The 16648-nt window shown below is 39.3% G+C and overlaps 1 protein-coding gene across 1 annotated transcript; it reads right to left on the reverse strand.

Moving 5' to 3' along the window:
* Window positions 1-936: 936 nt before the first annotated feature.
* On the reverse strand, window positions 937-14402 carry synpo2lb (synaptopodin 2-like b). The gene is made up of 4 exons (XM_039664816.2): window positions 13911-14402; window positions 9941-10098; window positions 9139-9860; window positions 937-4809 (listed from the first exon to the last, which is right to left on the reverse strand). Exons 1-4 carry the CDS (start codon window positions 14046-14048, stop codon window positions 2231-2233), a joined length of 3597 nt encoding a protein of 1198 aa, XP_039520750.2. The 5' UTR covers window positions 14049-14402; the 3' UTR covers window positions 937-2230.
* Between the last annotated feature and the right edge of the window lie 2246 nt (window positions 14403-16648).

The raw sequence follows: 16648 nt of genomic DNA on the forward strand, positions 1-16648 counted from the left end.
GGTCAGAAGGCAGTTCACCTTATGAGAGGAGCATGGGAGGAGGTAAGATTACACAGCCAAAGCTTGGTTATAACTGTTTACGGTTGTTCATCTCAACACTAAATGTTTGCATGCAGTTTAGTTAGCTCTTCAATATGGGCGTATAGGTTATATAATATCTATATTATATATTAAAACATATATAACATGTTTTAAAGATATTTCTACATGATAAAGTAGGCCTATGCCTGCACTCCATGGCAAGTGTTTTGTAACTGCAGCACTGCCTTAGATGTGACTGAGCGAACTGATTTTAAATCTCGTGCAACAGCGCCGCTCAGGGGTTTATAGGATAACTGCATGTCCAACATACCACGTTTGAAGATTCCATCCGATTAAAAACATTTATTGTGAAACACTATAAAACCGTTGGCATGATCTTTATATTTATGTCTGCAGGTTAATCTATTTGAGAGCTATGAAACCAACATAATATTAGAGAAAATAGAATAAACACAACCGCCACTTATATTTCTACATTTATTTTCATTGCTTTATATTAACTCAGACCGTACAAAGTCGTTCGTGTATTCCCAATCCTAGAGCCCAAGAATCCATAAGTCCATTAAACTAAGTCCATTTTCTCTCATTCAACATTTGCATTGCACATAGGCCTAATTCCACTATAAATTTCAAATTACTCAAAGCAAGTGTAACTGTTGTTATATAATTACGTTTTCATAATATTTAAAACACAATAATATATTTACTAAATTAAAGCTTTAAAAATGTTGTGTAGAAGCATGACATACATTATGACAATCTCATTAGTACAAGAAAATCAATATTTGAGTGTAGCCTATAACTTTATCTAACAGAAAATCAAAAAGGCAGTTTCCTCTATAGCTTTCAAATTTTATATCTTGCTTCATACCTCCCATTTGCAAACATCCATTCTGTCATTACCTTTATACTTAAATGACCAAATGCAATAGCTTTACATCAGTCAACCCTCCTAACCTTAGTAGAGAAATGGTACCCACCATTCCATGCTGTTCCATTACACCAAGGCCATTGGGTCTTTTCTGATAAAGAAAAAAAAAAAAAGCAAAGCAAGCAAAGTTCAAGACATGTGCAATTTCACAAATGCTGTTAAACAGCTCACACAAGTGATTGAAATGGATGTCATACCTGTTCGGAAAAAGCATAATAGCAAGCAGCAGGCGAAGTGGTCAATGTCACATTCACATTATATGTTTTAAAGATAAATCAGCGTTTGCAGAATTTGTCATAGTGTACTTTTTTCAGCTGTCATATGAAAAAGCCCCAGCACAATTCCCCGTTGGAAAGTTCACATGCTTTTGAAAATGCACAGTCCAAATCATGGCCTATGATATGCAGCATTATGAGGAAATGAGCACATGCATCAACAAGCATTCATACTGATCCTCATCAAACAAGAAGCAAAGGCTTTGTGCAATAGAGTCCACACAAACACAGGCCTGCAGTCCAACCTCAAGATATGATAAAGGATGGATAACATCAGAAGTAAAGGGCATGGCAGAGGCCAGATGAGATACCAATTCAAGAGCAAGTGCAATTGGGTGATTTGTACCATCTCTCCACTTGAGGATTTTTCATCGTTTTCATCTCCGCCACTCACATTCTTTGCTTATTTCTTTCACTAAGACTCTGATTCAACTCGATAAAAAAACATGTCTTAGAACATTCTATAACACTTGTACACAAATCTTCAATGACTCTGCGGTCCATTCGCTTCTGTTACAATAGGATTCTGTCAAATAATTACCCTTCATCATTCCATCCTTGTGGCCCCTTGTACATAACATCAAAACTTATCAATATTAGATATTAATGCCATTATTTTATTTAGTTGCTCTCACAAATAGTGTCTGTGTAATTCTTTCTATTTGTTAAACATGTTCATTTGGTGTAAAATAATTGAATGAATCAAAGTGTGCACAGTACATAAACATCTCAACATTCTAAAATACTGAATAATACAGTACATATAGAGATGTAGACAAACAGACAAGTTGCCGCAAACACTATTTTAAAAAATAATTGTGTACTTGTCTGGAGTGACTGAAATACTACAATTGTGAACATGCAAAAAAAAAAAAACATCTCTGACTGACTTTTTTTTGTTATATAACTGATGTCGAACGATTCATTTAGCAGAACAGAGCTCGCTCTTGCCCAGGGTGATAATTAGTGTCACAGTGGATTCTCAGTAAAGTATTGAGCCAGGCCTCCACACGTTTGGTTGCAGACCCATGCTCGATGTACTGAAGCGGGGTCTGGGTACCCGCAGGTTCTGGCTACTCCCGGACCCTGAGGATCGCACACCGGCAGACAAGGGACTCAGGTCAGGGGCACTCTTAAACTGCTTGGCTGCCTGGAATTGGGTGTAGGCTTGACCAGAAGTGGGTTGTGGGATGGGCAGTGAATTGGGCACAGGGGCAGTAGATATTTTGGGGAGAGCAGGCAGGGCTGCTGTAGGGGCAGGAGGAGGTGGCGAGAATGGTGCCGCAGGTCGTGGAGCAATGGGAGGTGGGGAAGTGACATCACTGCGCCACATTGGCTCGCCGAGAGTTGTGGCAGAGCGAGGGGCGATTACTGTAGGGGTCAGGGATGTTGGTGCAGACATGGGAGTAGGCGTGGAGAAACGTTTGATTTCATACACACGGCTTGCTTTAACAGGGACCTGCTTTGGTGGGTTAAGGAAATTACCTGTCATTCCAACACCATTCTGCTGCTGCTGATGAATGGCAGTGTTTTGAAGGTCTCCACCTCCATAACTGAACAAAGAGGAGTTGAGCTGGTATGGCTGCCTGCTCACAAAGTCTAGAGCCTTTATACCCTGTTTGTGATGGCCAGGCACTGTTTTAACTCCAACTTTAGTAGCATCATTAGCCTTTGTACCACGCTGGGCAACTGGAGGGCAAGAAGGTGACAGCAGTGGATTATAATTAATGGGTGGCGGGGCTCGGATGTTTGGAGAGTATTTCCAGTGACCTGGGAGGGAGGGTGAGGGTGACGGATCACGAGGCTGTGCTGGAGATTTGGGCTGTTTATCCACCACATATCGGTCCATGCGACTTTGCCTGCGTGCAAACAGCTCTGCACCTTTACCTTGCATCTGTGGCATCTCAGGAGCTGAAGGAGCAGGTTTAGGAGCCACTGGTGGTGGCTTGTATTTCTGTGCCTGCATGAAGTTACAAGCCTCTGCACCCAGGTTGAGGAAATCCTCCTCAGGGCCAGACTCAAATCCAGCCTCTACACCCGAACGGGACTTGTCATCCAAGTTCTGCACTAGAGACAGTAGTTCAGGGTTATAAGATGGAGCCGTCTTCTCCTCTTGAGCATTGAACATTGGTTTCTTGTTGCCACGACGACAAGCCTCCTGCAGGATGCCAGTGCGACCAACGGGGACTGAGACCCGCTGCTCTCGAGAAGTCATCCCATCTGTGGAGTTGGAGAAGAGAGGATATTGCTGGGCAACTGGTGCATTTGGTGTTTCTGGTGTAGGTGATGCCACAGAGATGTATGGGTTAAAGGAGACTTTGTGGGCTGGGGAAGATTGCACATTTGATGCTGCAGGAGCATAGGCATGGGAAGGGGCTGGGGCAGGGACATTGGGAATACCTGGGACATTTGTGGATGGGGAAGAGAAAGGCTGTGCTGGCATGTGACCCGGTGGAGGTGGCTGATATTGAGCAGAAACCTTGTGGTACGGAGGACTGAGATGCATTGCTTGTGTTTGGGGTGGAGAGTAAGGCTGAGATGTTACATGAGAAGATGTTGGAGAAAAAGGGGCAGAGGTGCTGGAATAAGTTGGGGAGTAGAGTGGAGCATTTGAAGGGGGAGGAGAAAATGGATTTGAAATGATTGAGGATGGAGAGAGCACAGAGGAAGGGCCATTGTAGGTGGCCGGTCTGGCAGGGATATACAGTGATGTCGTAGAGATGGCTTTCTTCCCTACCGAGCCAGCAGGGGACAAGGGAGTTGGCATAGTTGCAACAGTTGATCCAGCCTTTTTTGCAGAGCTTGGCCTGAAGACTACTGGAGCAGTTGCTGCTCGATGGCTCACACAGCCCGGGGCAAATGGCCTGGCAGTTCTGTTGTGCACTGAGTTGGCAGCCGATGAGTCTGCTTGCTCTGGTAATGCTCCTGTCATTGATGGCATGGGTGTCTGGACTGGTGATGACAACACAACACTTGTCCTGCTCACCACCAAAGGTTCCCTGTTCACCATACTTGTACTATGAGAGAATAGGGGTGTGACTGGAGTAACTGGGGTATACGTTAGGGTTGAGTCTCCCTGATGCTGTGGCATGGAGAAGGCAGTGGGTGTAACCAGGTTTGACATATGTTCTTCTGCCCTTTTTCTCTGTTGTTCAAAAAGCTGGGCCCCTTTTCCTGATGTGGCGTTTAGGCCCGGGCTTACCTCTGCTTCTCCGTCAGGCACAATACACGCTGAAGTTCTCCTGTCTAGAACGTCCAGGTAACCGCTATCCCAGGTAGGGTCTGGTGCAGCAGAAAAACCATCCTCATCGATCTCAGATTCACTCCCAGGAAACAGGCTTTCGTCTTCAGTTTCTCCCTCTGTGTTACTGTTGCTTTCTCCGTCTACACTGCCAAAGCATGTGAGAGTATACTTCTTGGCGCGCTGCCGTCGCTTTTTGAACATAAGCACACCTTTAGAGTGAGGGTTAGGAGCATCCGTCAAGAGTGATGCAATGGTGCGGCACCTGGATCGGGCCTCCTTCACCTGCTTATCTTGTGAACTCTCACCTCTGTGTAGCTCTAAGGAGAGAAAGATAGTGTGTGTATCAATCAGCGAGAAATATTTACTTGATCCAACAGTATAATTTGTATTTTGTTTTATATACATGGCTTCACATGCCTGTTAGCATGCCTTGTCTGGTCTATAGGGTATCTTATGACTTTTATATTACAGTACCTTTGGGGATTAATAGGCAACATCAAACATAAATTCCCAAATAAAGTCATCAAACATAAAGTCACTACTTCCATAAATCAAACTGGCATTGTAATAAATTGGAACACATTTGAGTCTGAATAGCTCGTATGCAGTGGGTTAGATGCTAAAATGTCTGGCACCAAAACTCTCATGGTAAATTACTGAGCTCATCCTTCTCTACAAATAGCCCGTCAGATTCTAACAGCTTGAGCAAACAACCCTTGGGGATCCAGCATCTATATTAAAAGACATGGTAAAGGAATCTGAAATCTCTAGGATGGTCTTTTTGCTACTATATTCTCGTTCTAATATGGAGGACCTTAAATCTTCAACGTTGAAATAATTATGCCATATTAAATTCAAAATATTCTCATTTATAAGGTCCAAATAAAGACATTGTATTTTTAATTATACAGTAATTATCTGTAGAGACGTTTGTTTATCTAGACATTACAAATGATCATTCAACAAACAGGTTAACCGTTATATAAACCCACTAGTGTACAACTCTACTTAATGAGAAATGGTTGACATATCTAAGCTTTCTTATTTATTTCAATAAATCAATACAAGTAAAACAAACTTAACAAAAACACAAAAGCCAAAACTGATCTCAGTAAATCCAAGACACTGTAAATAATACCTTTCTATCACCTTGTCTGACCTTTCGCAATATTGATAATTTTATCCCCAATTTTGGATCGCTTAAAAGAAACCAAGCTCCATCTCTCTAAAGCTCTATACATAAGCCCTGAGGTCTTTACCTGCATAGATGTGTCCTTTGTGTTCAACCTCTCCAGGCAATGTGAAGCTCCTCATGTTGTTCAGTATAAAAACTATGTTCTTAAGCCAGCCTTACTGGCAGGACACACACAAACACACCAGTGGAGCACAGCCAGCAATGGGGGCTCTGCCCACATTGGTGCAAAATCAACCAGTCCGTAGCCTGAGGTCAGGCCTTTTAAAGATCTTTCGTCTAACCGCAAGACCCTGTCAAAGGCCCAGAGAAACCCCATTATGTCATTCAAGCTATTTTGGTCAGTGAACAGAGCTAACGGACATTTCCCACCTGTTTGGGCACACTTCAGTCTCTTTCTGGATAGGGCCCCCGGGGTCATTATGACATCTCCAACCATACCACTACAAGACTTAACCCAACTAAATCAATGACTCTAAACTTACTTTGACTCTGAAACAAGTACCGCCGATCAGATGTGTTTGAGACTTAAGTGTTGAGGCAACATTTGACTTATTTGTAAAGGCTAAAGATAAAAAGGTAAAAAATCACCATTGAACAGTTTTGAATTATCATTTTTTTTGTCACTTACATTACAAATTAATTCCTCCACAAATGCCATTTGATCTTTGTTCATTATCTGAGAGACAGATATATTTTTCTGATTGGCACATCCACAAGTTTTTATACCACTCTTTTTTGACCTCCCACCATGCTGCCACAATAACGGGTGTGCACGCTTTATCTTCTCTTCTTACCAAGGCTGTCTAAATGCTCTGGCTTATTCTGTATTCACCACTAACAGTGACAGAGAAAAGCAGCTGTCATGGACCCTTATCCTCACTGCACTAATGTCTCAGAGACATACACACGAGAGAATTCACAAACAAGAATTCTAGTTTGGGATTCTCAATAGAGATACAGAATTAAACACCAAAACATGTTTATTTAGGCTACACAACCCTAAAAATGTCCCATCAGTCTTGGAAAGCAAAGTGACCTTCAGACTGTCAGCGGGGTGCCATTAGCTGAGGAGAAACCCTTACCCTTCCCAAAGGTTTTAGAGAGGGGAATTAGCACCCCATCAGCAACAGACACAAGATATATTGTTTGACTCCAATGAAGTTTCCAATACGTGTTTATCTTACTATAAGAAGAATTGTGAAAAACACTCCTAATCCTCATCACATCATTAACCACATCATTGACACCTGTCTATGCATCTCATATTTAAGGTCAGATTTTTAACCTTTGAGAGGGATGAGCTTTCAAATCACTGAATAGTGACTTAAGTTATATGATACTTAAAATCAGCACTTGGCTTCAGTAGAAATACATATCATTAATCTAAATTTAAAAAAAAAAAAAGAAAGAAAAGAAAAACAGTAACCTGTCCAGTAGATCTCAGCCAACCATTTTGGAGAGAATGAAATATCACTGACACTGGACAACAACTGGACATGCCTTTCCCAGCATGCAATAGAGGCTTGTATTATAGGTCTGAGTCATGGGACAAATATAGACTCCAGCCCTCATAGCCTGCCCTGTTAAACCCTCAGCAGAGTGAGGAACCCCCATCACTGACATTTGTATATGAGCTCAATTACTTATTGAGCCATATTACTCCCACTGAGCCATATTGTGTTATTAGGTTGTATGACAATCGATTTAGTAAATGTGTATTTTAGTAAATAGTTAAACTGCTCTCACTGATTCAGCGAGTTCATTCAGTGAATGATTCTTAAGACTGATTTATGTTGATCGATTCATTAACATAACTGGCTCATAGGAGTAATTTGTGTCATTGTGAATTCAATTATGGGTCATGCTCCGTTCAACTTTGACTGCAAACTCATATTCTCATTGTATGGTTAACTCAGATTTGCAAAACTGGCGAAGTATGGCAAATCCAAAGGTTATTTCATCCTCAAAAATGCTCTCTGTCCTGAAAATGAATTGTATCATCACAAACACACACCACACACACACAATATCTTGCAATATGCAGTAAAAAATGTGATAAGCTGAATTCTGGCTTAATTTTATCAAATATCATTGCATCACACCAGGTCCAGATTTACACTCCTTCTTAATTGACATGGATGATTTATCTCTAGTGAATTTTTCAGAGGAAAAATTCAACACAGTACACAAATAATTCTGAATTCATCCTCCATATACACTCACCTAAAGGATTATTAGGAAAACCATACTAATACTGTGTTTGACCCCCTTTTCGCCTTCAGAACTGCCTTAATTATACCTGTCATTGATTCAACAAGGTGCTGAAAGCATTCTTTAGAAATGATGGCCCATATTAATAGGATAGCATCTTGCAGTTGATGGAGATTTGTTGGATGTTCAAGAAACCAATTTGAAATGATTCAAGCTTTGTGACATAGTGCATTATCCTGCTGGAAGTAGCCATCAGAGGATCGGTACATGGTGGCTATAAAGGGTTGGACATGGTCAGAAACAATGCTCAGGTAGGCCGTGGCATTTAAACAAAGCCCAATTGGCTCTACGGGGCAAAAGTGTGCCAAGAAAACATTCCCCACACCATTACACCACCAGCAGCAGCCTGAACAGTGGTAACAAGGCCATGGATCCATGTTCTCATTCTCAAAATCCATTCACTCCTTTTTTAATCCTCAAAAAGTATAAACACTCTCAATAATCAGGCATTTGGATTTTCTGAGTACTATGATGTCATAATGGTCATGCCCCACCCACGACCACTGACGGACTGCCCCGAATTAGCATATTTCTGCCCTCAGCCATTTGACACTCTCATGGAAGAGAGGGGTGGGGTGAGCAGTTGCTCATTATCATTTAAAGAGATATGAACAATGATATGCACAAAGTGTTAAAGAAATTTGTTTAAGTGATTTAAGTTCAGTCAAAGAGTTATTGTTTGATGATATTCAAGCATGTTCAAAGGTTTAAAAAAATAGGTTTACGAAATAAACTAATACTTGTATTCAGCAAAGATACCTTTACTTGATCAAAAGTGACCGTAAAGGCTTGTATTATGACACACAAGTCTCTTCTGAATGTTCTATTCATCTAGCAATGCTGGAAAACAAATGTATCAGTTTCCACAAAAATATCAAGCAACACTGATATTACATTGATAATGATAAATGATTTCTTAAGGATCATGTGACAATGAAGACTAATGGCTGCTGGAAATTCAGCTTTGCCATGACAGGAATGAATTAAAATACATTACAAATATAAAACAGTTATTTCAAAATGTAATACAATTTCACAATTACTGTTTTATTGTATTTTTGATTAAATAAATGCAGCCCTGGTGAGCATAATTCAAAAACATTTTATAAATCATACTGACCCCAAACTTTTGAACAGTAATGTGTGTGTGCTTTTTAAAAAAAAGATGACTGGTACTCACTAGCTTGCCTGGCCTTGTCCATGTACGTGACAGTGAGTTCTTCATCCACTGGGTTGTCCACAGGACCGACCATGGGTACCATCTGTCTGTGAGAAGCAAGCATGAGAGCCTCTTTTGCCCTCTCTGGAGAAACAAGTGGAGGTGGGATAGTGGGAGGCTCCTGGAAACCACTGTCCACTTCAGCAGCTCCTGATGGACTTTGGTCTGAATTCTCAGAGGAATTTTCAGCCTGATGTGACCATTCAGGCTGCGAGGACTGGTAGACCACCTCTCTGCGTGCCACCCCAGGCATTACGTGCTGTTGCTGAGTCCCCGTTCCCTCTAGATCAGATACAGGCCAGCTCTGTGTTTGAGGGTACATGCAGATGTCCTGGGCGCTCTCATAGCCACTCATTTCCGAAGTCTCCTCCTCTTGGGGTGAGGCTTGGCCGGGGCTCTTGGCAGGAGAGCTACTGGGGCTTCGTCGTTTCTGTCTACGCTGCCTCTCTTGAGCCGCCACATCTGCGTCGCTGTCTGTCTCGCCGTAGTAAGCTTCACTGTCTGGAGGGGACCGAAGCCACTCTAGGCCGGCGGTGGGGGACATGAGCGATGCTCGGTTGACACCGGGTGGTTTAGAGGTAAGTGGCGGGGACAGTGCACTAAAGGCTGCCCGGTACTCCTTATCAATGCGGGGAGAGGGGGCCCGACCCAGAAGCACCACTGACTGATATGCAGCTGGGGCCCTGAATGGAATGCAAAATGATTATTTTGAATATAAATTCAATAGCATGACTCTCAATCCCTCATGATAATCATATCTCACCCCGATCTTTTGATTCGCAAATGGAGGGTTCCTCTGCCACAATCAATCAGATTCATAGCCTCGGCATGAGATAGTGTTCCACAGGACACATCATTGATTGACACCAGCTCATCAGTCTCTCTGAGCCCAGCCCTACAGGCCTTACTGCGCTTCCTCACCTTTAACAACAGGGGGAGACAGAGTCAGCACAAACATTCTGTTGATGAGTTTCAGGAAGATAAATAAGCATGTATAGGGAGACTACAGTGGGTATGGTTGTAACACTTTTTGCTTTTAAAAAGTACTCATATTTGTTTACTACAAAACTAAATGCACTCATTCAAACCTCACAGCTCTCGCAAGAATATCACAGCTCTTATAAGTTGATGTCAAATACATGGTGTGCCTTTTTTACAATCCACCCCACTACTGGGGTAGGATGTAATTGTTACAACGCACCCCAGCATGTGTTACTTGCCACTGTTGCCTTGCTTTTGGCTTGCTTAGTTGGGGATGTTTAATATTTAACAATATTATTGTTGTGTGTTGTACTACTTTCATGTTATCACTGTGAAGCTGCTTTGATACAATCTGTATTGTGAAAAGCGCTATATAAATAAATGTGACTTGACTTGACTTAAAGACGCAAAAACAGTGGACACACGTAAAATGCTTCAAAACCAGGTTTATTGAACAATCTTTCTGTGACTGACTACAGCTCAAATCCACTTACTGTTTGACTGTGTGTGAGCATGAGTGTAAATTAGACTACTGGAACAAACTTCCTTGATGTTTTTTATGCATGTGTAAAAAGTTTTATCATTTTTTTAATTGTTATTTCGAATATGTATAAAAAACAAAATATAAAAATAAAATAACTTAATGACAAAAACAAAAACCTAATAATAACAAATACTCATCAAAACTGAAAGCAAAAAACAATGTTAAATAGTAAACGTTAAAAGAAAATGTTCGAAAAGGAGTATAGGAAGAAGCATGAGCTTATTTACCGCTTCTCACAACCAATCATCTACATCTATTTTTTCTCCATATAAACCAAGAATACATAAATAACAAAGATATTTACCTATATTTGTATCCACATAATTATTAAACAATGTAAAATATGTATGTGTATATATATATATATATATATATAATAAATTAACTGAGATCACCTAACGACCTTCTTCATTCTCGTACCTTGTCAAAAATACAGTATACTTGTGTACCGCTTTTTCATTTTAGTTATGCTGGACATTGTGTGAGCACTAAACTTAGTCTGTTCCACAACTTCACTCCACAAAAGAAGAAATACAAAAACCGTTTAATGTTGTACGGACACAGGGATGTTTAAAGTTGCACCCAATCCTAAAATGACCTCCCTTCTCTATTGAAAAACAGTTTTTGAATATTGCCAGGAAGTAGTTGTTTTTTACCTTATACATTATGTTTGCTGTTTGAACATGAACCAGGTCAGTGAATTCTTGATTTTAATTCTTGTATGTTCTCTGTAACCGCTGTTATGAATTGTCCTTATGGCTCTTTTTAGCAAAAAGGGCTCATTGGGGTTCTATGAAGCATATTCCATATATGATTGTTTTTTAAACGTGAGTGTGACTCACTCACAACTTACTCATGATACCCACGAAATGTATCACTGAATTAATCTTTTTGATAATATGTTTCTGTTCAACTTTTGTTTTTTCTTCTTTTGCATAAAATACTGCACAGCCTATTTAAATAATTCTACAAAAATATAAGCTACCGAAATATTGTTTATCAGATCGTGTATTAAAAATTGTTCAGAATTTAGCAAAAAATTCTTTTATTATCAACATGGAAGCTATACTAAATTAAATAATTTTACTGTCAAACTAAAGATTATAGGCTTCATCCAGTGAGTTTTGTATTGGCAGATTCAGTGTTGCTTACATGGATGTTTGCCCATCTTCAAATACCCTTGAGTGTATAGAGCCTTCCTGAGGTCATCTGTCAAATATAAGAGCGCTTTTCTAACACTCACTTCATCAACACGTCCCAAGCTAAAGGCCAGCCACATTCCTGTCTTTGTCTCTCGCTTCTAAAGGCACTTTACAACTGATTTGATGAGTTAAGGGGGGATATGTTCAACTCAACCTAAAGCAAATATGTATTTTCCCCTACAAAGGCCTAAAGGGCTTAACAGCTCTGAGCAGCTCAGACTAGTCTTATATAATGTCTAATTTTAAAAACAGCTTTTTGTAAGTTGTGGACAAAAATAAATGCATGATGAGACCATTAAAACTACAAACACAATGCTATTTTAGCTTTTCTGTGAAAACTGGTAACACAAACTTGTAATTGGAAGACAATAGATGAAAGCCAGGCCCGTTCACCTTCTTTTTATTGCCGATCAAATGGTCTGTGAATGCAGGTTGGGGGAACAAAATGGGCAGCTGTTGACTTGGCAGACCTAAACCATGTCATGAATTCGCCATGTGTTCCCCACATAGCCTAAATAAAGTGCTCAACTATTGTAAAGAGTCAGTTGTCACTCAGCCTCAGTAGATTCAGCTTAAAACTCAATGAGTGCATACTTATGAGAAGTGGACATAGCACTAATATAGTAAAATAAGTGGATGTGGCTTGCAAAGCATTAAGTATGAATGCATTTACATTACGAGTTACTATGAGGACACCCTGTACATCTTCAGTCATTTTCAAAACATTGCCAGAGGATTTTGATAGCCGAGCAAGTGTCACTGAGGTCGTTCTAGATGCCAGGATTAAAAGGAGCAATCAGAGATCCGGGTGGATCAGAATAGCTCAATTAAAAGTAGAGATGGTCATGGAAAAAAGGCCACACCGCATATGGAAACGAGATGAATGTTTGCAGAAGTGACCTTGAAATGAATGACGAGGGGAAACTCCCTGGTGCTGGACGGACATTTATTTCCAAGCAAAAATATATTTCTCTAAATAAAAAAGTCAGGGCCATTGCTCTATGATGGATATCTTTTCTCTTGGAAAATGGAAAGAGTAGACTAGACTGTCTCTACCATCACTCACCAATCCAAAATAGCCCTTAGATCAGGGAAATTGCATTGCACACAGTTGTCACTTAACAAATGGGGCATACTGTGCTTATAAGTAGACACTGTGGCTGTAATTACACTCACTCCTGAAATAACATCCTCATTTATACAGAACTGTGTGAGAATGCTTCTCTGAAAGATCTGGATTCCAAAGGAAGCCAAACAAAAGCTGTCAATTAGATAAGAGTGAAGAGATGCCCTGAGCAGGTTTATCTATGGACCAGGAATGCTTACAGCGTACAGCCAAATAGCTCATGAACAGCATTTATCAACAGATAGAATAAGTGCTCTCTAGCATGTACTCTCTAGTAATTGTAATATGATATGACAGTGTTATCTTATTTATGTTTGCCCATATGTCGATGCTATATCTATCTTAATCACATTTTAAGTTTTTAGAATATGCAATGAGGATTTCATTTAAAGGGCCCCAACAAGATTGTTGTTCATACATGATATATGACAAACATATCCTCACACATGTGAACGGGCCGCATGACCCACATGAGTTTTCATCAGAAAATGTCCTCAATAATACTTTAATCTTGTAGGCTCATCAAGTGTTATAGGTATTCAGTGATTTTCGCGTACATATGATAGGCACTTTTTTGCCTATAATACGCACGAACTCCCCACCCCCCTCCCCCCTAAACCTAACCCAGGGTTTTTTAGAGCGTACCATATTCACGAAAAAAACACTTTTGGCGTATAAATGCCACGAGAAATGACACTCGTGGTATAGATACGCATCTTCATGAGACTGTGTTGTATTTTACATATATAAATGATCTTTTAATGTGACAATTTTACTTGTAATTATGTGCAGTATTTTTTTAACAGGTTGATAGACCCTTCTTTTAAATGGGACACACAATTCAGCTAAACCAGGTATAGATATCGAACTGTCCCCTTACCTTTGCCACTTGGAGGGGATTCTGGTGCTCAGCTCCTCCTTGTAATCGGAAACCCCACGGTGCACCTCCTGAGAGGGTCACCACTACCTCCTCTGCAACCATTTTTCTTACTTTGTAATGTTTCTTGGTTTCTATCATTAGTCTCGTCCCATCCCTGGATGTTCAGTCTTCCTCCGTGGCCCAGACTGCCAGCCGAGCTTCTGTCAGTCCTGAGAGGTGAGCGCAGATACACATGGCCAAGAGCATGTGAAGTGTTGGGAGAGCAAAAGGGGGCGTGAGGAAGCAAGAACAGCTCTATCTCTCTTTATTGGAATGCTGGGTCAGTGGGTGGGGGTGTGTGGTCTAGATCCAGGAACTCCTTCCTTCATCCTGCTGGCCACACTTGTCCTGTCAATCTACAGCCACATCCAAAGGATGCTGATAGACCCTCTAAAAATAAATCCCCTTGCAGTCCCACCGAGCTTTATCTGTGAATGCCCTGAAAATGTGACGGGAGCTGTTAGAGTTATTTTTGGGCGTCAGAGGCCACAAGATTATATTGCAAATTAAAATAAAGCTTAATGATGCTCATTTGGCAAAATAAATGTTTAGCAAGCAATACATTTCTGGGGAATTCATTCAGCTAAATAATATAGGGACTTGTTCATTTGATCTAGATATAAAGTTGTTTTGGTCATTTAATATTTGGCATTTATTGAATAGATTCGTTTTTTTATACATGTTGTTTTTTTTATTTTGGAGGAATGCATACTTTGCTCCTTTGTTCTGTTTTGGGTTTGTAAGTACTCATCATTACTTTATGTTCAGGAATTTAAGAAATTTTATCCTGTGTTGTTATGAGTTCAAGATGCACCAGAGTATTGAGTCTCACAGACTTTAAAAGAAAACTCAAGAAATATGTTTGGCCAAAAGGAATGTTTGTCTTTGAAAGCATGAACTGACATGTTACATTATGCCACTCATGTTTGTTGCTCTGAAAGTTGATTGGCAGACAGGTTCTTATAATTCCAGCCACATAGTTTATAAAAAGGTAAATAAAGTCAAGGCCTCGCCTGGCATCGTGCACAAAGTTGTATCATATTCCTGAAGATGATCTTTAGCTGTAACATTCAACATTAAAACGTTTCAGATTGAACTTAGACTGTAAAAATGAATGCGCTTTATCTAAACAAAAAATCGTGGCAACAGATATTATTAATTAAATTTAACAACAAAATTGAATAATAATCAAATTAATTCATTAAAAGTTAACCATTTAAAATGAGTAAAACTTTTTTTAAAGTATGTTTAAGTCACCATTGTGCTCAGTGTTTGTTTTAGGTTTGTTTTTAAATGACGGGTTTCTCCTTCAGTGATTCTGCTTGTTAACATCAGGTGTCTTCAATGGTGGTAATATAAAATAAAGATAATATTTAAAAAAAAAAATCTTTGATGTCTGTCTGTTATTCAGATATGTTTGTTTATTTTTTTGGTGTAAACTTTACTCATTTTAAATGGTTAACTTTTAAGGAATATTTTGATTAATTATTACCCAATTCTAATTTGTCAATTTAATTAATAATATTGCTTGCAATCTGTTGCCACAATTTTATTGATTAGATAAAGCATATTCATTTTTAGAGTGTAAAATCAAATGTTTGGTTGTTGTTTTTTGCATGGCATTTCTGGATGTGTTTAATATCTTATCCTAGGAAAAAGAAAAACAAGGAAAGCACAAGCAACATTGTAATAAAATCAAATATGTAGAATAGTCAGATTCAGGCATACACTTCTCAGTTGCAATACATTTTTAGTGCACTAAAAATGTATTACAACTGAGAAGTGTGTGAAACGTGAGTTTGGCAACAATATTGTAACAATCTTAGAATGGATAAGCAGGGTACGAAGAGTTACAATGCGACAAAATAAATACACTTGATCTGATGGATGATTTTATATTTTGGAAGATGAGCTGGGCTCAGTCTAAAGTCAAGTGAGGAAAATAACTTATTTGTGTATGTTGATAAATATCTCCTCTTTTGTGCAATCATTGTGGAATTTGTAGAAAATTTTAAATATTGAAAAAAAAAAATAAACATTGGCATGTGACAGCAATTGTAAATGAGAGTTTTCCTAAATTGACAGTAGGTCAAACTGTTTGTTTTTGCTAGGTTATAATATTAAACACAGATTAAGAGAGAATTAGGCCCAAAAGATAAAGTTATTCGAACTAAACATATCGACAGTTCAGCCACTAGAGGGCGAACAGTAGCCTACCAGCATCATCATCTGGATAAATTATAGAGGAGATTCGATGGGCGGGTGACTCTTGAAAACCCTTAAGTATTATTTATTGTATATGAAGCAACAGGAGTTGTAAGATTTAAATAGCACATATAACGCGTTTTTATTTTCCTGAAATCCGTGGTGACATTTGAGGTGTCAATGACGTTATTAATTTTATTATTTCAATTTACATTTTATTTAAATTATTTGACATTTGGTAGCCTAATAAAAAAAATGTATTTCCATTTCCAGTTCCATTTTTTTCTCTATGGCATCTTTCATTGTTTGAAGGAGGACTGAACATCAAGGGATGGGACGAGACAACAGAAACCAAACATGACGTAAGAAAAAGAAATTAATTAAAGTAGGGCCTCAGTCAAATAGCCTATAAATACTAAAAAAAAAAAAAAAAAAAAATCCAATGTGTTGTACACACTTTAACCTGCTTGCCCAAGGTCTGCCAAGTCAGTGTC

The sequence above is a fragment of the Pimephales promelas genome, chromosome 17 (assembly GCF_988280905.1).
Source record: "Pimephales promelas chromosome 17, fPimPro1.hap1.1, whole genome shotgun sequence".
NCBI lineage: Eukaryota > Metazoa > Chordata > Actinopteri > Cypriniformes > Leuciscidae > Pimephales > Pimephales promelas.